The sequence below is a fragment of the Rhinopithecus bieti genome, unplaced genomic scaffold (genome assembly GCF_001698545.2).
Source record: "Rhinopithecus bieti isolate Rb0 unplaced genomic scaffold, ASM169854v2 scaffold_36004, whole genome shotgun sequence".
Taxonomy (NCBI): Eukaryota; Metazoa; Chordata; class Mammalia; order Primates; family Cercopithecidae; genus Rhinopithecus; species Rhinopithecus bieti.
Window position 1 is genome coordinate 699620 of NW_016815976.1, and position 24178 is coordinate 723797.

Here is a 24178-nt window from a genome sequence, read left to right on the forward strand (position 1 = left end):
TTTTTTTTTTAAGTCAGTAAAATATTGTTATTGGTATAATACAGATAATCTGAGTAATCAGGCAAAGTTTAAAATTAAGCCTGTGTGGAAAATGTTTAAAAACATACAAAATATTAACTGTTTTTCTTAAATATATTTATAGTTCTACTGGCATATTATAATTGTTGAATGCTTCAAATAATTTCTCCCTATTATGCCACATATTTTGTAATGATTCTACTTCATTATAGCAAAATAATAAACCATACTAATTCAGTATAAATATGCTAAATACCTGTATAATAACTGAGGTATCTGACCAGCATTAACATCTGTACCATTATTTGATTTCTTTGAACTCTTGAACTGGAAAACAACCCTAAAAAGAGAAAACAATGACACCAAAAACAACATGATCATCACAGGAAATAAGAAATTTAAGAAACATATTTTCAAATCTTATGTCAATGAAAATGATTCACTCTTTTAAATAAAGAAAAGCAAAAAGGTATTTTCTAGATTTTCATTCTAGCTCTGAATGGGTTAGTCAGTAAAACGAAAGAACTGAACCCGTTTAGGACTTCTAAATGAGTAGCTGTCCTGTCCCTCCTAGCTCTCCAACTCAGCTTTAACCACAGCAGGAAACTTCTAAAATTTCTGCTTACAAGTAGTAGTATAATATCTGCTTGACTAGCTGCATGATAAGCTTTAGCCTCGGTGTGCCATGACATCCCAAGTCTGAATGAATAGTCTAAGAAAATCATACAGTCCAGGGTCAAAGTAGTCTCTTAGTTCTAAATACATTCTTAAGTTGAAGGGATGCACACAACAGATGTGATGTTTCCACAGTAGTCTCCTTGAATATTCAGCAACAGGAAATTCACCTCACAAATAAGTCTATTTCTTTTTTGGTCAGCTTTGTTATGAACTGACCTGCACTGAAATATATACTGTTATATAACTTCAACCGATTTCAAATAGTTTATGCTCAGGAGTAATCAAGAATAAATTGAATTTATCTTACAAATGATAGTCCTTTAGAATACATAAATCACAGTAATAGAATATTTGAAATGTTGGATTTAGAGTCAACAGGTTACAGGTCTGAACGTGGTTTCAACTGCAAGTCTCTCAGGAAATAGCAAGTAATTTCACCTTTTTTATTTCTGTAGTCCCTGGAGTATAAAATGGGGCTAATAACTGCTTCACAAAGCTATTGAGGGCATCAAATCAGATAAAACATAAGAAAGTATAAACTGAAAAGTACTCTATACATGAAAGTTATTTTAAAACAGCAAAATTTTCCATATATTTTATTAAAATAACACACATTGCTGAAGCTTTGAAATTTTAAACTGCTTTCTCATGCATTATCAAATTTAGTATCACATATCTACTTCTTTTTTATGGTTCCAAACTCCTCATTATCCTTGTCACCTTCCTCTATATAATTTCTAATTTGGTAATCAAGCTCATAAACAATGTAATAACCAGAAATATATACAAATACCATCTGACAGGAGCAAAGCACAGTGGTCTTATTATTTCCTTGTTCTGTCTAGACCTTAACTTGGCATGAGGTTACATGAATTTAATTTTTAGCAGTTACATCATGCTCTAGTCTTCCTAAGCTTTTGAATCCTGCTGAAAGTCCTCTGAGGTTTCAAAACAATATTCCTCTAACAAAAATAAGAATTGCTTAAGTAACACTTGGGCATTTACTTACCCATCATCTGTGGTAATAGACGCCTGTCCATGAGATCCACAGTCACTGCTGGGTCCTGACACTCGGGCCCATGCTACATACCACCAACCAGCTTGCAGGAGAACAGGCTCATCAAACATCATTGCGTATTTTTCTCTGAGAAAAAATTAGTGAGTCAAAGACAGTATTTTTTTTTTACTTCTCTGTCACATATATTTATTTTTTCAAAATCCCTTATGAAGAAAAACATGAAACTAACTGTATTACAAAATTCTTATCAAACAACATTAAAAACACTCTAAGAAGTCTGGACAAGAACGTAAGCCAAGTATAGTCATTTGTGTTATGGTGATAGAATTACATTTCTTCCTCCTCTTGTTGAATTCTACAATATCCTTAAATGTTATAAAACTTTCATATTACAATAAGATAGAATGTTTTAAACTAATGTTAAAAAACATGCAAATTTTGCTAGAAAATAAAAATCTGAACTTTAGTTTTAAAGCTCATTCATTCAGTTAAATAGTTTTGAGAGGCAGAATATTAAGAAAATGGCCCTGGAGTCAGGTGGCCTGGGTTCAAGGCCCAGCTCTGTGACCTGCTAGCAGGGCAACACAGGGCAAGTTACTCTATCCTCTCAGTATCTTAGCTTCTTCACCTGAAAACTGGGGTGAAAATAATATCTAGCTCATAGGGTTGTCCTGAAGATAATGAAAAGTCAGATAGGTGTTTGCAGTCTGTCACATAATATCTATACAAACATTATTAATTTAGAAGAAGAAAAAAAGACAATAAATAAGGGCATCTTCTAAAGGCTATCAACAAGTTACAAAGTACTAGGTAACAGAGTGGAAATAATGCTTATTGGTTGTAGCTGGAATTGAAAGAAGAATAAAGGGCATTTAAAGAAACAAGAGAATGTCATGAAAAAATCTGTAGAGGTATGGAAGTACAAAAGAGGTCAGGAAATGGCAAGGTGTTCATTATTAATTTCATTAATGCATTAAGATAGCTATAGAAGAGTAGCGGTAGAAAGTCAAAAAAGATGCTGGATATTATGGAAATCCTTTAATGCTCCCAATGCCTTAGGAGTCTGGGCTTTGTACATGAGCTAATGAAGAAATCCTAGATGATTCTCTGTAAATGAAACTGTGCTTTATATTTTCGACTCAAATTCATATGGTCAAAAACAAATGGTAGCCAGGCACAGTGGCTCATTCCTGTAATCCCAGCACTTTGGGAGGCCGAGGCAGGAGGATCACTTGAGGTCAGGAGATCAAGGCCAGCCTGGCCAACATGGTGAAACCACATCTCTACTAAAAATACTAACATTAGCCGGGCTTGGTGGCATGCACCTGTAGTGCCAGCTACTCAGGAGGCTGAGGCATGAGAATCGCTTAAACCTGCAAGGCAGAGGCTGCAGTGAGCTGAGATCACACCACTGCACTCCAGCCTAGGCCACGGAGTGAGACTCTGTCTCAAAAATAAAAAATAAGCAAATAAATAAATAAATACAGCAAATGTCAATGGTACCTTAAGGCTTTGCTGAAAATTAATCAATTAGCTTTCTTAGATTTTTCCCTAATATTCATTTGCATAAAACACTAAAGGTTACTAAAAAAAACTTGTGATATTAGTTAATGCCTAAGAAATAGTCAAAATTTTCTTTAGATTTACTCTTTCATTTTCAAAAGTATTTCTATTTTGTACAAGCAAAGTCAGTATCTTACGATCATCCTTGTTTCTGAAAATATATATTTTCACTAGCAAAAAAACTTACAAGGTTTTAACATAGTTATTGTTGGGAAACATAGCACACTATTACTACTATGAAGCTCAGTTTATAATTTTTCTTATCATAATATTCCCTGCTTCAAACCAGGGAATACTGCTCATAACACAATGTTGAGATAATTCTTAGGATTACATAAAGAGGACTGATAAAGTGTAAGTATCCTCCTACTTAATGAAGCTTCATAAATAAACATACTAATTTTTATAAACTCCCAAAAGGTTTCAGTAAAGCTGCTCACCTCCCCAAGTGTGTTATTATCAAGTATATTCTACCAGCATGATGTCAGAGTACATGCGTAATCTGAATTATGGCCAAATATGACCACTTAACACTAATTACTTATTGCCTGTAATGCTAGGAGTAATAAATAACTGTATTATTATTAGAACACTAACACACTAGGTATTCCGTAAGAGATGCATGAAAATAAAGGTGTGTAAAATATATGCATATTTCCCTTTTTATCTTCAATATTGAAACAACTGAATTAACTTGTGAAATAAATTTATGAAGTGTATTATTAGTTTTAATTCAGTATTTTTGAAAGCAATACTTACATTGCTTAATACATAATTTAATTTCTCAAGCATTTGATATTCATAGCAGATTTAAAACTTCCTTTTAAAGTATGTTTATTCATTTATAATATATTTTTAATATTAAGTATGCAAGAGTTACAATGAATAATGCACAAATTATTTACCTAGCAGCACAGTCATAAGCCAATACATCAGTCTCTGCAAGAAGGTCACCATCAGTTTCATGATCTCCTCCATCAGGACCCAATTCAAACAGCTAAGGAAAGGAGAAAGATAATCATTTATATAAATCAGCTATACAAATCTGATAAACAATGTGTTCATAATGTTGTGCATGATCAATGTTTGCTGGACCATATCAAATGTAAAAATCAGAGTACCTGCTTTTTTAACATTATGTGAAATACACAAACACATGTATTTAAATTAAGAAACAAGGTTTTATGGCCTACATTAATCTCTGTTTTCCTAATTTATATATTTATCTACTTATATCAAATGCTCTAAATAGTTCTATACAAGTTTTGTACATGACATAAGCATCTGAAAAAGGTGAGAGTACTCAACCAAAAAATTTTAGCTAAGTGAGTTTCTCACTAGGTGAGATTCTACCTCATTTAGAATGAGGTAGCTTCATCACTTACTAGCTGTGAGATCCTGGGACCTAGTTTCCTCATCCATAAAAGGTGGGTGGATACTAACAGTTACCATCTCACAGTACTTTTAAAAATTCAGTGAATACTGTAGAATTCTTTAAAAAATAAATAAAAAAGGGTAGAAAAATATTAGCTACACAGAGATAAGAGCAATGTAAGAATCCTTAAAAACAATAGGTAACAAAATATAGTTCGAAGTAATATGGCGTGAGAAAAGATAGATAAAAGCATGAAAAAAAATGACTCTTAAAAAAGAGGGGAAGATCCTCTGGGTAAGAAAAAAAAAAAAACAGAAAAAATATCCAATAGAAAAAGGTTACGAAATTAAGTGAAAATAAGAATTACGAGGAAGAGGCCTTTCTTCTCAATAATTACGGCAGGTGAATTGCAAGAGAGGCAGATAAAGATTAAAATGCAAAATTATATGCTAATGACTTAGAAATCTTTCTCCAGCTCAGCTCTTACTCTCAACAGTCATTGGATTCCCCTCATCCTACTAGTTCTATACCTTCCTCCTGCCTTCTCTGTTCTGGTTAATGGTACTTTCATTCACCTAGTCTCTCAGATAAAAAGTCTGAAATAGGCCAGACCTGGTGGCTCACGCCTGTAATCCCAGCACTTTGGGAGGCTCAGGCAGGCAGATCATACGAGGTCACGAGTTTGACACCAGCCTGGTCAACATGGTGAAACTCCGTCTCTACTAAAAATACACAAATTAGCTGAGTGTGGTGGCACATGCCTGTAGTCCCAGCTACTCAGGAAGCTGAGGCAGGAGAATTGCTTGAACCCAGGAGGCAGAGGCTCCATGCAGTGAGCCAAGATGGCATCACTGCACTCCAGTGTGGGCTACCAAAGAGACTCTGTCTTAAAACAAAATAGTCTGAAATAATCCTTTTTCCACATTTCTCTGCCATTACTGCATCTATTCTCTTACTGGTACCAAAGCTTGTCAGTTCAGCCATATCCCCTATTGCTGGCTGGAATATTTCAACAACTATTTAGTCTTATCTCCATTCTTTCCTTCTTCTAACCCATTTTCCACAAAGTTGAGGATTTTTGCAATTGTTTCATGACCCTTAGTACCCTTATAAAAATATCTTATCAGAATACTTTCTTAATCTAAAATTATTCCTTGGTTTCTCATCTCCTCCACAGCATGATATGAAGGTTCTTAATAATTTATCCCTAACCCGACTCCTGTATTTACATTCAACAAATATTTTTGAACACATACTGTATGCCAAGCACAGTTCTGGAAATTGGGCATAAAGGGGCAAACAATACGAACAAAGAATTGAGGGCTATTGGGAGTAAGTCTATGGTTGGGAATTGAATTTACAGTTTTAAATAGGCTTACCAGGGAATGAAGCTCTGAAGGTGATGGGAAAGTAGGCTATGTAGGTGCTGAAGTGAAGAGAGCTGTAGTTAAGAGGAAACAGCAAGTGAAGAGGTACTGAGATTTGACTGTGCCTGGAATGTCTGAGGAACAATAAGCAGGCAGGTGTCACCAGATTAGAGTGAAACAACTAGTGGAACAAAAGGTCAGAGAGGTGATGACAGCCAGTTCTGATGGGGACTTTGTAGGTCCTTCTAAGGCCTTTGGTTCTCATTCTAACATAGGAAGACACTACAGGATTCTAAAGAGACAGTGACGCAATCTGTTGTACATTTTAAGAGAATCACTCTGCCATACTGAGAACAGAATAAATGGGGTGAGGGCAGACACAGAACACAAGTTGGGAGGCTACTGTAATAATTCAGATGAGAATAGCTGTGGCATGACCCAACCTGATACCAGTGGCAGTTTTCAGAAGTGGTTAGATTCTGGATTTATTTTGAAAGTGGAACCGACAATATTTGCTGCCAAAGGGATGTGTGTAAAAGAAAGAGTGGAATCAAGGATGACTCCAAGATTTTTGGCCTGAGGAAACAGAAGAATGAAGTTAACTCCATGCTGAGTCAGTTACCTGGGATGGGGAAGAACATGAGGATAGCAGGTTTAGGCAGATCATCAGAAGCACAGTACTGAATACGTTACCTCCAAAATGCCTATCAGACAGTCACGTGGAGACACAGAGTAAGCTGTTGTACATATTGGTTTAAAGGTCAGAGAAGAGGTCTGCAAGTTTAAAAGTCATCAGAGATAAATGTCCATGAGGCTAGACCACTATGAGGAAGAGAATATTTTTAAAAGATGTCAAAAACTGAGTTCTTGGCACTCCAACATTTACAGGTCAGGAAGATGATGAGCAACCAGCAGGAGACTAAGAAAAGCAGTCAGTGGGACAAAAGGAAAATGAAGTGTGGTGTCCTGGGAACAAGGGAAGAAAGTATTTCAAAGAAGAGCTCAATTGGGTTAAATTCAGCTGACTGGTTTAGGAAGATGAGAGCTGAGGCTTGACTACCGAATTTAGCAATATGAAAGTCATCAGTGTCCTTGATAAGAGCAATGTCAGTGGTGGGGGCAAAAATCTGACTGGAGTAGGTTCAAGTAGGAATGGTGAGAGAGAGAATGGAGACAGAAAATATAGAAAGAATATGTACAGAGACTAGCTAGGGGGATAGTCCAAGACAAATACCTTTGCCTAGGGTAGTGGTAGAAGTGTTTTTTTTGTGGGGAAGATAGAGACATAGGAGGCCTATCAAGAAAAATGTCTAGGTTTCTGGCCTATGTATCAAGCATATGGAGGATGGTACTAATCATGAGAGAGAGAGAGATCAGTGGAAGAGCAAGAATTCAGTTGAGATATTATGACTTATAACTGATGTGCCTTTAACATATTTATATGAAAATGCATCAAAGAAGTCTGAAATGGAGATACAAATTTGGGGATTATGGTATGCTGATGGCTATTAAAACTTTGGGCTTAAAAGAGAATACATATGAGAATATGTGAAGAAAGAGGGCCTAGGGCTGGGTCTTTGAGGAACTCCTACATTCAGTGTCCAGGTGGAAGGGAATGAACCACAAAGAGATAGAAGAAACAACTAGAGGTATGAAAACAAAACAAAAAAATAAAGAAGGGCTTAACAAATGTATACATTACAGAGAGGTAAAGGGAGGGGGAAAAAAGACTGACTACTGTTGAAAGGCCTTAGTCCACTCACTGGATAATTGAATACAAAAGGCAAGATCATTTCCAGAGGACAGGAGGAGTGAGGTAGAATTTGAGTTTGAAAAGAAAATAAGGCCAATATAAAACAACATATATGGAAGGCCTCTATAATTCTACATACCACAGTGTTTGAAGATAAGGTCCACTATGTTGTTCACTATTGCGAAAATAAAAAATCTCTTAGAGCTAGAAAAAATACATCCTCCTGATGAGCTTATTAGACGTTGTCAAGTAGAACGACATAATACATTGAGGTTGCTTCTCTAACGTGAGGATGAATCAAGACATCCTAAAATAACCACCTTAAAGCAGCTGCACTGAAAAGAGCCAAACTACTGTTTTTCTTATTATCAAAATACATGTCCTACAAGAGTTCTTAATCATTATTCTATCACTATACTCCATATACCTAGAGGAGCTTTAAATTTTTACTTTATTCATTCTTACATTATCTACTTTTTTAGCATATGTATTCCAACTATAACCAGAAATAAGCAAATACTTCTTTAAGTTTGTCAGTTCTAGTTGAGCCTCCATGGGGAATGTCCTTGGAAACCACCATCATGAAGAAGAGTGTTAACATATTGGTATCATTTTTAGATATTATTGAGAGAACTAAGAAAATACCTCCTGAACAGACGACATTTAATCGAGTTTTTTTGGGAAGCCTGCTATTGAAATCCAGGCAGAAACTAGTTTTTTCTTTCACTTTTAGAACAAAATCAGGTAATTTGAGAAGCAGAACCTTCAAGCTATTAGTGGATATTCAAAGAATGAACATATACTTTGTTTAGGATGATTGTTGGCCCTTTTGGACACGAATAGGTGTAGTGAACATATGACTCCTGATGATTTTTAGTTTGCCTATCACATGGAATCCTCCCCTAACACCATCTCTCACTCATACATGGTCTCCACTCCTGGGGTGAAGATGTCTGTTTACATAGTATTTGGCACTAAAAATGCTCAAAACATTTAGCTACATCAAAATGTCCCTAAACAGTTGTGCCTCCTCTGTCATTAAAATGGCTATAAGAAAGTAGCCACATAAACAGGCGCTGGTATTGCTAGGCCAGCAGAAGTTCCATACAAAGGACTGAGATATAGCCTTTTTTCAGTAGTAAATCGTTGAAAAATGATTTTCATTTCTTCTCTTCTTACAGAATTTTGATTTTTAATGAATTACTAATGTAGTATTACTGTATTCGATTTTAGCAATGTTTTCTCTATCCCTTTTAAAAAAGAAGCATTAAAACAACAAAATAAACCAAGTTAAAAAGGAAAAAATAATAAAATAATAAATTAAGTACAAATCAGTATCTTCAAACAAAAAAGGGCAACACTGTTGATGAACTTTACCTTAATTTTAGCAGTATATTCTCCTCTACCTCCAAACAGACCAAGACCACCAAGTAAAATATCAGTGTCGGCACTGAAACGTATAGCTTCTACTGAATGAGCAGAATAACCCCAGCCTCCTCCATGACCTAGAACATATAAATCATAATCTATATTTTAAAAGATTCATATATATTTCAGTTGTAAGACAATATTTCCTAAACCTAAGTATACATACTTTCAAACCTGTTTACCACACTATAATCTTCTTTAGAATAAACCTTCATTACTGCTTGAGTCTCTTCCTCTGTACTTGCAACACCCATTTTTAAGTCCTGCATAGCTGCCAAGGTATCAAGACAACCTAAAAATAAATAAACAAAATTTAATTCCTTGAAATCAAAATGTCCTATGGTATTGACGACATTAAATGCTATAGGGGATAAATTAAAATAAATAATTTTCTTCATTTAATGGAAGAATGCTTAAAACCAATACAAATTCTCCCTTGTCTGATTAATGATCATATTTAAACATGCCATATGACAACATTTTACAGAAAACTGGATCTCTGAAAAGTTGAAATCACTTAACCTTTGAATTCTTACAAGGTTATTCCTTTTATGAAACTCTCCAAATTAGTTTGATTTCTAAAGTACTACTTGAGGAAGACACATTAGTGTCACACAACCTTAATCAATGCTAGTTTGGGTGTCTACAATGGAAACCAAAATGAAATTTGAGAAAAAAGAAACAAAGAGTTCCATTTATGATCTAGTAATTACACTTAGGAATATGATTTCACAACTGCAAGTGCTAGAGTCTTAAAATGAGTCTTTTAAGGATCATTTTAAAAGCAACAAAACACATAGTTATGTAGAGTGATATAAAGTTTCCAGCTACAAAGTAAGTATGCTGCAAAACATTTTATCTTATCTTTAAAAGTTAATACATTCAAGTTGAGCAAAACATTATTTTAAGGGTCTACCTCTGGGAAAATTAAACAAATGCGCATACATAAATCTTTGATGGTGTTAGTACAGGTCTCGGGTATTGTTTTTTGTGGAATTAGCCTCTTAGAGGATTTAACTCATTTTTTATATTATTATTATTTAACAAACAAGACAGAATTACATATAAATTTAAATACTCTAAAAAAACCCCTGGACAGCACACATTTATGTGAATTAATGGTACATCAAATGGCAACCCTACCTAAAATGTGCAAAGCTGCATGAGATCGGGTAGTGAGGGCCCTTGATCCTGTTGGCAAGGCAAGTTCAGGACTTAGAATACTACATCTGGACTGCATGTCTGCTGCAGAGGGAAGCCTGGCATCAGCAACCACTGCATTGTAACACCACAGCTCTCTAGTATTTGGTCGAAACCTTTAAAGAAAAGAATAATTACAGCTCCTCCATGTGGTTTTGTTTTAAAAAAAATTCCTAAAACATAACTGATGATACAAAGAGAATAAATAATACAGTCAGTTCAAAGAGGACAAATATAGCTCATTATCTTATGGATCTAAGCTAAACATATAAAAAAACTACATCACTAAACATGAAATAATTTGAACACAGTAATGTAGATTATAATACTTAAAAAATACAGCAACTGACTGTATACTAAAGTTTTGATGCATACATATAAATATGAAACTCAACAAATACCCCATTAAAACAGTTTAAAGACAAAGGACAAGTTGAAGAAAATGTGAAATGTACATGGAGACAAAGCTACAATATCCTCAACGTATAAGAGCTAGAAACAATCAATCCATAGCAAAATGGGCAAGGACATGGAATGCTATCCACAGAAAGGAAGCACAGATAGAATGGATGTAGATGTTCAACCATATGAACAAACAGCAAAACCAATAAAACTTAGGAACCCACAACATCCTCATCATCCCATTTCTCTTATCTCTTTTGTAACAAAACTTCAAAAGCTATCTCCACTTCCCGACCTCTTTTAGGGGTTGGGAAGTGAGGGATGCAAGCTGTTGTTTAATAAATATAGAGTTTCAGTTTTCCGAGAAAAAAAAGTTCTGATGATCTATTTCACAATAACATAAATACACTAAACACTACTGACTGCAGACTTTCAAAATGATTAAGATGGTAAATTTTACATTGTATTTTACCACAATTAAAATTTTTTAATTATTTTCAAAAGCACTTAAAATAGCCTTTGGGGAAAATAAATTATATCATGGTAGCTTCTATAATTAGTAGCATTAGTATTATTGCATTATTGCTTTTGGGAAGTCTTGTTGATCTCATTGTTCAGGTGATCATTCTTTTCTCTCTAGTTGCTTTTAAGATTTTCTCTTGGTCTTCAGTGTTCAACAGTTTCATTAACTCTCTTGATGGTAAATAATGGAAACACATAGTTTCTAATATCCATGGATTAAAATCTCCTTTTGGTTCTGGAAAATTCATGGTAAGGGACAAGAAGAGACTAGAAATTATCTGCACCCCCCACCAAGCCCCACCCACTCCAGATGAATGCATATTTGACTGCTTCCTCTACTCTATGTTTACTTTAACTCCAAATACAAAATTCACTGTTTCCTCTACCCCTTCCTTTTCATGTGCAACATGTGGATTCAGTAAGCCTAATCAAAACCTTACAAGAATGTGACCACATCCTCTAATTTTTTCTTTTCCCTTTCTCCTCCTGCTCGCTTTTCCTCTTTAAATGCTGATGCCCTCAAACCTCTTCAGAAAAGTACAGGGCACAGATCTCTGTGGCTTATCTTTTCTTCCCAGGCATCTTCTCAACCTTGGCAAAATAAACTTCTAAAGTGATTGAGACTTACTTCAGTCATTTTACAATTCTGTGAGCCTATCTTTTAACTCAGCAATTCTAAAAGCTAGCTTACGGAAATACTCCCACATGTGTATAAAACTCTGTATGTAGATAACTGTGTACTTGTTCACTGTAGCATTGTAGGTAATATTGTAATATTAAAAAAATCTAAAATGTTCACTGATGGGCAAACAGTTAAGTATATTTGGTCTATCCAGACTATAGAATTCCACAATTTTAATAATGAAGCTGTTTTGAAATACTGACTTGGAAAGATCTCAACATTATTTTGAGCAAAATCTAAAGTAGGAATGTTTTATTTACATAAAAGAAAATACATGCATTTTAAAAGGTGGCAGATAGTATAAATCAAACTTCATACTTGTGATCCACAGAGAAGGCTAGTGGGATCTGGTATGGGAAAAGAAACAGATATAGAGTATGACCATCCTTTTCCTANGATGGTGTTAGTACAGGTCTCGGGTATTGTTTTTTGTGGAATTAGCCTCTTAGAGGATTTAACTCATTTTTTATATTATTATTATTTAACAAACAAGACAGAATTACATATAAATTTAAATACTCTAAAAAAACCCCTGGACAGCACACATTTATGTGAATTAATGGTACATCAAATGGCAACCCTACCTAAAATGTGCAAAGCTGCATGAGATCGGGTAGTGAGGGCCCTTGATCCTGTTGGCAAGGCAAGTTCAGGACTTAGAATACTACATCTGGACTGCATGTCTGCTGCAGAGGGAAGCCTGGCATCAGCAACCACTGCATTGTAACACCACAGCTCTCTAGTATTTGGTCGAAACCTTTAAAGAAAAAGAATAATTACAGCTCCTCCATGTGGTTTTGTTTTAAAAAAAATTCCTAAAACATAACTGATGATACAAAGAGAATAAATAATACAGTCAGTTCAAAGAGGACAAATATAGCTCATTATCTTATGGATCTAAGCTAAACATATAAAAAAACTACATCACTAAACATGAAATAATTTGAACACAGTAATGTAGATTATAATACTTAAAAAATACAGCAACTGACTGTATACTAAAGTTTTGATGCATACATATAAATATGAAACTCAACAAATACCCCATTAAAACAGTTTAAAGACAAAGGACAAGTTGAAGAAAAATGTGAAATGTACATGGAGACAAAGCTACAATATCCTCAACGTATAAGAGCTAGAAACAATCAATCCATAGCAAAAATGGGCAAGGACATGGAATGCTATCCACAGAAAGGAAGCACAGATAGAATGGATGTAGATGTTCAACCATATGAACAAACAGCAAAAACCAATAAAAACTTAGGAACCCACAACATCCTCATCATCCCATTTCTCTTATCTCTTTTGTAACAAAAACTTCAAAAAGCTATCTCCACTTCCCGACCTCTTTTAGGGGTTGGGAAGTGAGGGATGCAAGCTGTTGTTTAATAAATATAGAGTTTCAGTTTTCCGAGAAAAAAAAGTTCTGATGATCTATTTCACAATAACATAAATACACTAAACACTACTGACTGCAGACTTTCAAAATGATTAAGATGGTAAATTTTACATTGTATTTTTACCACAATTAAAAATTTTTTAATTATTTTTCAAAAGCACTTAAAATAGCCTTTGGGGGAAAATAAATTATATCATGGTAGCTTCTATAATTAGTAGCATTAGTATTATTGCATTATTGCTTTTGGGAAGTCTTGTTGATCTCATTGTTCAGGTGATCATTCTTTTCTCTCTAGTTGCTTTTAAGATTTTCTCTTGGTCTTCAGTGTTCAACAGTTTCATTAACTCTCTTGATGGTAAATAATGGAAACACATAGTTTCTAATATCCATGGATTAAAATCTCCTTTTGGTTCTGGAAAATTCATGGTAAGGGACAAGAAGAGACTAGAAATTATCTGCACCCCCCACCAAGCCCCACCCACTCCAGATGAATGCATATTTGACTGCTTCCTCTACTCTATGTTTACTTTAACTCCAAATACAAAATTCACTGTTTCCTCTACCCCTTCCTTTTCATGTGCAACATGTGGATTCAGTAAGCCTAATCAAAACCTTACAAGAATGTGACCACATCCTCTAATTTTTTCTTTTCCCTTTCTCCTCCTGCTCGCTTTTCCTCTTTAAATGCTGATGCCCTCAAACCTCTTCAGAAAAAGTACAGGGCACAGATCTCTGTGGCTTATCTTTTCTTCCCAGGCATCTTCTCAACCTTGGCAAAATAAACTTCTAAAGTGATTGAGACTTACTTCAGTCATTTTACAATTCTGTGAGCCTATCTTTTAACTCAGCAATTCTAAAAGCTAGCTTACGGAAATACTCCCACATGTGTATAAAACTCTGTATGTAGATAACTGTGTACTTGTTCACTGTAGCATTGTAGGTAATATTGTAATATTAAAAAAATCTAAAATGTTCACTGATGGGCAAACAGTTAAGTATATTTGGTCTATCCAGACTATAGAATTCCACAATTTTAATAATGAAGCTGTTTTTGAAATACTGACTTGGAAAGATCTCAACATTATTTTTGAGCAAAAATCTAAAGTAGGAATGTTTTTATTTACATAAAAAGAAAAATACATGCATTTTAAAAGGTGGCAGATAGTATAAATCAAACTTCATACTTGTGATCCACAGAGAAGGCTAGTGGGATCTGGTATGGGAAAAGAAACAGATATAGAGTATGACCATCCTTTTTCCTATATGTATTTTTGCTTTTTTTTTTTTTTTTTTTAAAAAAAAAAAATTCACATATTATTTGTGTAAATCTGTATGTGGGAAATAAAATAGGTATTCTTAACATTTATCTGCTCTTTATAGACGTTTCAAATTACTCAGGCAAAGTTTGCTCCTGAAGAATATAAAAGGAAGCAGATGCAGGCCAGAAGGAAAGTAAGCTAATATTGGATGTGCAATGCATATGATAATTGTAAAGTATAAGTGCCCCACTGAAAAACACAAAAGACACAAAGCAGCCAGAAGTCAGGATAACAGAAATTCTGATCCTGATTTAAAGAAAAATACCTCTCAGCTGTTTTACCAAAACATCTCTTAATCTTTGTTTTCCAGCAATGGAGAAACTGATCAAGGAGCTGGCGAGGCATTTGACATCATCTGTCCCATTGCTACCACCATAAGTGAAAAAGACAAGGTTTGACCAGCTAAATATCATACTTCAGAGTTCTGTTAAGACCCCAGGGAAATGGTTCTATTTCAAGTAAGTTTTTGCCATTAGACTTAGTTATACCATTATTGCTAACTTAGTGAACGCATCCAGAAACAGATTCCATACTGCCAATTTTTATTTTTGTTTTGTTAATTCCAATTTTCTTCTTTTAAAAATAAAACATGTAAAAACTACAAAACAATAAAACATCAATTTACACCTAAGTCCAAACCAGAGCCGGCTCTTTGGTAACTAAGTCTCTTGAACACTGACTTCTAATCAGTAAGTAACTGCAGCCAATTCTATCTTTACATCTATTCTCCTCTTTATCCCCTCCATCCTATCCCACTGTGACCACTCTAACTTTGGTTCTTAATACCTCATGTCTGCCTAAGAATGATCACAAAAGACCACTCACCCATAGTCTCTTGTTATTTCATCTACCCTGCACCATGCTGCCAGGGAGATGTAATTGATTTGAGATGTACTCAACTCAATACTGGCCACTATGCCTTCTCATAAAATGCCCAAATAAGACAGTAAGCTGGCCAGCAACCTGGGAAGTGCAGCAGTCTCTTCACTCTGAATGCAAGCCTCATGATTAATCTCTATTTTGGAACAAGGAAGAAAACTACCAAGGAGTTGGCAGGCATTTGAGATAGTCTATCCCATTGCTACCATGTAGCCTCTCAGAACTTGGCTGTCTGATGAGAATGCAAGCAGGCATGGGTAGAAGAAGGAAGACAGTGAAAAAGTTTCCTTACTCTCCTCACTCACACCACTTCAACCTTTCAACTCACTGGAATCTTGCCTACTAAAGCCGGTTGCAAAAGGAAAGAAGTGCTCAGCCCTGTGATGAGACACTGTGGTGATGGCAGGGTACACCTCCTATTAGTATCCAAAGCTAGAAACCCTAAGAAGGGTAACTTACTTATTCATTTATGTATATAAAGCACCACAATAAATTTTAAACACATGCAATTCTTGAGTCTCTTTTGTGCCCTATTTATCTCTACCTTATAATAATTCCCAGAGTGCATATAATCCTGTATATTTCTCTACCAGTAAGAATATTTTTAATGCACATTTCTAAAGGGCAAGCTCAATTATCTTCTTTGTTCTTTATTGTCTTTAGCATAATTTCCTCCTCATAGTAATAATTATGAGAACAAAAAATAGAATGAATTATATACAATATAAACAGAATTGATGACAGACTAAAAATAACAACAGAACACTCAACAGTAAAATTAATAATTATAATGATAATAGCAAACACTTCTATGGCACCTACTATGCACTGTGTAGTACTAACATCCCCATGTCATAAATGAGAAAACTGAGGCACACAGTCAAAATTTCTCCAGGGTGACACAAAAAGCAAGTTGTGGAGCTGGGATAAACCTAGGTAGTGTTGCTCAAAATGCATGCTCTTAGCCACTATGCTATACTATAAAGGTCCCCGTGAATCACTGAGACAGAATTGCAGTTATTAGATAAACAGGAGAGTACTCATGTGTGAAAAGTCCACCTATAAATAAAGTTTATATTACCATAAGAGTATAACTGCATCAAAACTTATTTATTACTGTTTTATAAACTGAGATGCTTACCTCCAAATTACATCATATACAGGATCAAGACACACACCAAATCCTTGCAGATCCTCTTGTTCTGAGTCATTAAAAGTTTTACAACTCCCATCCACTTTATTTATCAGAAGGCATTTAAATGGAGGAGGTTCTGATATAGAAGCAGGTACTAAGCCTTAAGAAAAAAACACTTATATATAATTTTAATATATATTACCTTTTTTAATTCCCCAAAACCCATAAAGTAAGTAATATTACCTCCATTTCTCAGATGAATAAGTGGAGAATGAAAGAGGCTAAGTAATTAAAAAATCTTTAAGTAGGAGAATTAGGAGTAAAACCTCAACATGTTTAAATCCACAACACATGCTCCTAATCTCTTGCTATACGACTCTATTATATAATTATTCACAGTATCATGGACACAGTATAGATTGATACGTTGGTCTTCGTGAAACTTCAAAGTTTGATTTATATAACCTCCCATAAAAATTAATTTCTAACATTTATTTAGCAAGAAACAATAGATAAAAATCTCTTACTCCAATATGGATTTTATCCTACTAGAATTTAGTTTATAGTTAGTTCTACTACTGTCTAGCTCACAAATACTGTGGTTTCCAGATCTCCCAATTATTCCATTCTTTCAGCACACAGACACATATAAATACAGACATTTATAGGCTTTGTTTAAATTTCTTTGACCAGAAAGAAAACAAAAAGCTATAAAAGTATATTTCATTATAGGGAAAGATAAACCATTTACTATCAATCAAGAAGAGTTTGGAAGGGGCATTTGTTTATTTTTGGTATTACCTATTATGTGTTTACTGGCAAAAATTTCTGATGTAGCAAGTACATGAGAATTAATAAGCGCTTCATCAATTCGTAAAAAAGTCTGGTCCCCACTTGCACCTATCCAAGTAGCTTTTCTTCCGTATTTTGATCCAATGTTAGGCATGGGAGCTGGCTTTGCATTCCAATAAGGCACATCCAAAAGTGGTCTGCCCAGTTGTCCTTTCTAAAAGATTAAATGAACCGTATTAAAAATCTGGCTGTGTAAACAATCTAATTTTCATAAAGTTAAGGAGGCAGTAGATAAAAATCACTCTGTGAAAACTTATTTTTTACCAATTGTTAGTTTGGGTTTTTAAAATAAATACCATATATAAGAAATTTGGACCAAACATGTATAAAGTAATAAAATAATTTCTATTATTCCTGTAAAGTCTTATAAAGTGCATTATTTAAAAAAAAAAAAAAAGTTTGAAATATTTTCCACACAAGAAGTATCTCCAAAATACTTTGTCTTCACCTACATTTAAATGAAAAGTATGATAAATACACACAATATGTTAAAATATTAGTATTCCAAATTATTCATTTAAAAAGTCACTTTGACATTATAAGTTGATAGTATAAAAGAAAGTCACTATTGAACTCATATAACCTGAGAATATTCAAGTAAAAAGACCAAAATAAATACTGGAACTGTGAATACAATTAGAAAAACATGTAATGTTGTTTTCACATGGTATATCCCTAAGTTATTTCATTTATGTTTTAAAACGAACAGCACAACCAATGGCAAAGTATCATGTTTTAAGTAAATAACTATTAACCACTTTAAAAGTATGGCTGTCTATAGGGACCTGGTCAGGTAAGAGTTTAATTTAAAAAGTAATAGGAAGTTTCTCACTAGTAAGCCTGTAGCTGAAAAAGAATAAAAGAATGATGACATCAACTCAGTAGACATTCCTCCACCCCTGGCTCAGGACCTCTCTCCCCCCACAGCATTCTGGAACAAGGGAGCCTGGAGCACTGCAAACACTCTGGTCACATTCTCATCCAACCACCAGGTAGCACAGCAAGAAAACATAGCCACAAACTAACTGTGGAAGTAACTGAGCTTCAATCCCTGGATAGAACCAGGAAAGGAAACTTGGCAAGCATGTGATTAGAGAAGCAGCCAAAACATTAAACATTTATTTCTCACCCTCTTTTAAAATCTGTCCTTATTTTTTGACAAAGAAAAATAAGAGAGCATAAAAATGTAAACAGAGGCCAGGTGCTGTGGCTCATGCCTATAATCCCAGCACTTTGGAAGGCCAAGGTGGGAGGATCACTTGAGGTCAGGTGTTTGAGACCAGCCTGGCCAACATGGGAAACCTCATCTCTACTAAAAATACAAAAATTAGCTGGGTGTGGTGGTGCACGCCTGTAATCCCAGCTACTTGGGAGGCTGAGGCATAAGAATCACTTGAATCTGGGAGCCAGAGGTTGCAGTGAGCTGAGATCATCACGCCACTACACGCTAGCCTGGACGACGGAGTGAGACTCTGTCTTATTAAAAAAAAAAAAAAAAAAAAAAGTAAATAGTGAGCAAAATATATCACATTCAGGGATATATTCTGCTTTTGGAGGAAAATAAATTCTTTTCTTTTCATTGATCTTTTCATTGACTATTGAAATAAATATGTATTCCCTTACTACCAACTAACATGAAGAAAAGCAGTCCAAAAATGTGTTAGATATCTGCACAACCCTGTAAAGACTCAGAATGTGGTTACAAATAAGCTACATTTAAATTCATAAAAGCTCACAACTAGGACGGCTGCGACTGGAGGACAATGACTGTCTGGCTTCAAATCTTATCACTTACATAACCACCTCAAAAGACACAAAAACATGCTGTGCAAACAAATCTACAGGTGACTCAAACCTTCAGCAGTATAAGGAGACAGCGGGTGTCATGATCTCTCTGTTTCCTGTAAGCAGAAGCCAAATTCCAAGAGTTCTCTCTACCCACCTGCTACTGCAAACCTGAGGATGTACAGAGCATGAAAGGGGAAGTTCTTAAGAAGAACAGAGAGGCGTGTGGAGAAGTTAGAAAAAGCACAGGGAAACACATCCCTCCAAAGAGAAAGTTAACCTTCAATGCCAGAATACTAAATATGGATCCAAAATTTAAGGATCAGAGCACCAACTAAAGGCAAAGGAACTTGAAAGTAAGCAGAACCATTCCTCACTCATCAGACTGGCACAAATTAAAGGTACCACAACACATTCTGCTGGCAATTCTCTGGAAAACAGGCAATCTTATACACTGTTAGTGTGAAAGCAAAATACAGGAGAATTGTTAATATCTCACAAAACTACATAGGCATTAACCCTCAACCCAGTAATCTCACTTCTAGGAATTTATCTCAAAGATACATCTCGAACAATATTCATTACTATCATTGCAAAGTATTGGAAGCCATGTAAATATACAAACGTAAGAAACTGAATGAATAAACTATCATATATACACACAATGGAGTATTTGATGGAGGTAAAAAAAAAATGAAGAGCTTTATGAACTGATATGGAGTGATTTCTAGGAGATATACTGAAGCGAAAAGAGCAAAGTGCAAAAGAGCATATACAGACTATTACCTTTAAAAAATGAGAAAGGGGAAATATATATATTTATGTACAGTCACATGTCACTTAATGACAGGGATATGTTCTGAAATACGTGTCATTAGGTGATTCTGTGATTGTGCGAACATCAGAGTGGACTTACACAAACCTAGACGGTATAGTCTACTACACACTCAGGCGATATGGTGTAGCCTGTTGCTCCTAGGCTACCAACCTGTACAGCATGCTGGTGTACTAAACACTGTAGGTAATGTAACCCATTAGTATTTCTGCATGTAAACACAGAAAAGGTATAGTCAAAGTACTTATTATAATCTTATGGGAACACCTTAGCATATGCATGCAGTCCATCACCGACCAAAATACTGCTATGCAGTGCATAACTGTGTATACACATACATACACATATAGATATACATAGGTAAAACAGTGTGTGTGCATGCTTATGTATCTTCACCAGAAGAAACACAAGAAGAATAAACTGTAAAACAATGACATTCATTACCTCCAAGTGTGGAGTGAAAGGTGTGGGGAGGCAGGAATGTCAAGGATACGGGAGGAAGTGACACCTCTGAGTATACAATTTTTGTATAACTTAACTTTTAGCAACATGTAAATGTTCTATATATTTAAAAAAGGAAATAAAATTCAATCAAAGGAAAGAGTGAGGGGAATCTTAAACTGAAACAAATGAGCCCCACTCTATTCCAAAGGAATCAGTTTCCACTAAAAGGTAGTGAGAGAATCCAGGCCATACATAGACAGTGCTTGACTATACACCTTCAGACTTGGGTGGGGAGCAGGTGGGAGGGGAAGGCGCAAGAATGACCTTTCAGTGAATTTGTTTTTTTGAACTTGTACAGGCAAAGCAAATGTAAAACTATTTTAAACATATCTGGGGACTAAGTGAGAAATAAACATATTGATATTGTTGAGAGGAAAGATTCTTACTGAGGAAGAAAAAACATAAATATAGAACAGGACAGGTAAGAAAGAACCTTGTGGGAATGGATTGGAAGCAGAAGTCACAGTGTGGGCTTGTTTCTCTTTCTTTCTTTGAGACAGGATCTTGCTCTGCTGTCCAGGTTGGAGGGTAATGGTGGAATCACGGCTCTCACTACAGCCTCAACCTCCACGGTTCAAGTGATCCTCCTACCTCAGCCTCCTGAGCAGCTAGGACCACTGGCATGTGCCACCACACCCAGCTAATTTTTTTTTTTAATAAAGATGGGATCTCACTATGTTGCCCAGGCTGGTCTCAAACTCCTGGGCTTGAGTGATCCTCCTGCACTCGCCTGCCAAAGTGCTGGGATTACAGGTAGCAGCCACCACGCCTGGCCTATGATTTCTAAAATACATCCATATATGTGGACATATAAATGTATGTGTACTGGAGATCCTAAGACGTCCTGTAGCAATGAACACATCTAGCACCCAGTTGGTGTCTAATACTATTCCCCACCAAAAAGAATCAGGGTGCTCGGAGAAATGGCTGATTCTAGGACTGATACAGGGCCTGTACAACTGAACAACTTGTTATGCTGGAATGAAAGGAAGTGCCCCCAAAAATGAAGGGGTATGTCACAAGCATACAGGAGCCAGCATGAAGGGCCCCCTCCGGCCAAATCTGAGATAATCTAAGCACCCAAGTAATTAAAGATGATAATGAAGAAAATACAAATACCTGAATCTATATCAATAGTAAGTAGAAACACAAGTAAACAGGAAAGGAGGGCTCTTGCTTAGAGTAAAATGCGAAGTACCTACTGGAGTAGAAAAAAATCACCATTTTTTATTTTTATTTTATTTTATTTATTTATTTTTTTATTATACTTTAAGTTCTAGGGTACATGTGCATAACGTGCAGGTTTGTTACATATGTATACTTGTGCCATGTTGGTGTGCTGCACCCATCAACTAGTCAGCACCCATCAATTCATCATTTATATCAGGTGTAACTCCCAATGCAATCCTTCCCCCCACCCCCATGATAGGCCCCAGTGTGTGATGTTCCCCTTCCCGAGTCCAAGTGATCTCATTGTTCAGTTCCCACCTATGAGTGAGAACATGCGGAATCACCATTTTTTAAACATTATAGTAAAGACTAGCTCAGGAAAGAATGATCAATGGATGCTAAATCTAGGGAGAAATTTTGATGAGAAGCAGGAATCTTAAGAGTGTCAACCTACAGGCTGCTTATAGTTTCAAAGAAGAAACAGTATAGAAATCAGACATTTGATCAGGTGATCAAAATGTATATAATCAAGGAGGAACAGATGGATATTCTGAGCCTCCAGATGTGATGCAGTGAGTCAAACACAACATCACTTACAGAGTATCTTGGCCTGGGTGCACAACCTGCATCTAAACATGAGGACATATTAGAGAAACAAAAATGAGGAGGATTCTATTTTTTAAAACAGTACTATACACTCATCAAAAATGTCAATGTCATAATAGACAATACACAGCTGTGGAAATGTTACAGATTAAAGGAGACTAGAGACACACAATAGGCAAACATAATGCCTGATCCTAGATTGGAGGGGAAAGAAATGACAAAAAATAATTATTAGGTTAATTCACAAAATACAAACTAAAGTATGTAGGAGGTAACGGGCCACAATGTACACAAGACATTCTTAAAGGATTTGATAAAAAAAAGTTTTATATACATACACACACATCTGTGCATATACACACACTATGTATGTGAGAGAGAGAACAGGCACATGTACAATAATAAGGCAAATGCTGGATCAAAATGTTAACAACAAGTGAATCTGGTTAAAGACAATTAACCAGATATTCTATGCACTGTTCTTAGTTGTGCAACCTTTCTGTAAGCTTGAAACCATTTCCAAATAAAATATTTTAAGTACATGTTTACAGTTTTTTAAAAATCAGAAGCTGTAAATGTCATCCCAGACACTTAAGTTCGAGAGTTCTTAGTAATTATCCACGTCAGAAATGGTACAAGTGTATTAGCACAGTCTCGCAAAGATTTTTCTTCATATCTACTATGCCCAAACTACACAAAATTCTTAGAGCATTTCCACTCTTTAAGTTGTGGTGCAGAGAGAGGGAGAGACTGTCCACAAGCGCCTATGCAACAGACAGGCAGATAGACTCAGAGGGTTGAAAAGGAAAAAGGAAAGTATAATTTTAAACAAATCGAACAAATAAAACTAGGCTTTTAAAAGGTTACAAAATAGCATAGCTCTATATGTTGAGAAAAATTCATCTCTACCAGTTAGATGAGAAACAACTTTTCATATGACAGAATTAGCTCTACTGAATGCTTAAAGGACTTTAATCTGAAATAAACATGTCCAATTCTAACAAAGCTGTTAAATTCAATAAATTCTAATGCTGAGCTAGAGAGGAAAATTACTTCAAAGAATATCATTCAAGTTTTGTGTGTGTTGTGGATGAAGGCATGAAATATGCATATGTAACAATTATAAGAATTGCACTGGAACCAGAAAAAAATAGCTAATATAGACAAATTATGAGGCAATGATATAATGCAATATTATTAATGTTTTAAAATTCCTTACAGAAAACTTCCAAATGTGAAGACCTGTCCATCCATTAAAAGTACTGCCGTATGGTTGCTGCCTGCAGTGACTTGTGTGCTAGGACCTGGCAATGCTTGAACAAGAGTGGGACATCCCCTAGGTTAAAAAAAAAAAAAAAAAGTAAGTCAATTTCTTACAAAACTCAACTAAAATAAAAACAATAAGTAAACAATGCAATAAGGAGTAGAAAAGATAAAAGGCACTAATAAGAATATTCAGCAAACATTTAAGTGCTAAACACCTATCTCCATTCCAGGTACTAGGTAAACAAAGATGAAAAAAACAGTTGCTGACTTTAAGGAGATCATCAAAAGATCTTCTAAATGTAATTACCCTAATTATAGACACATACTTTTAATATTTCTGAAAACTGGTGCTACATTTATTTTAATCTGGTACTCTGTATACTGACTGGCCTGTTAGAGATCTTTATAAATATCTATTGGAT

The 24178-nt window shown here is 35.2% G+C and overlaps 1 protein-coding gene across 1 annotated transcript in view; it reads right to left on the reverse strand.

The window, feature by feature from the left end:
* Positions 1-24178, reverse strand: part of MYCBP2 (MYC binding protein 2) — a 300774-nt gene that overhangs the window by 156780 nt on the left and 119816 nt on the right. Inside the window, 10 exon segments of the mRNA XM_017854221.1 lie at positions 275-358; positions 1706-1840; positions 4183-4274; positions 9150-9277; positions 9367-9492; positions 12591-12763; positions 16745-16898; positions 17540-17744; positions 19446-19491; positions 23710-23826. Coding sequence (XP_017709710.1) covers positions 275-358; positions 1706-1840; positions 4183-4274; positions 9150-9277; positions 9367-9492; positions 12591-12763; positions 16745-16898; positions 17540-17744; positions 19446-19491; positions 23710-23826 — 1260 coding nt within the window.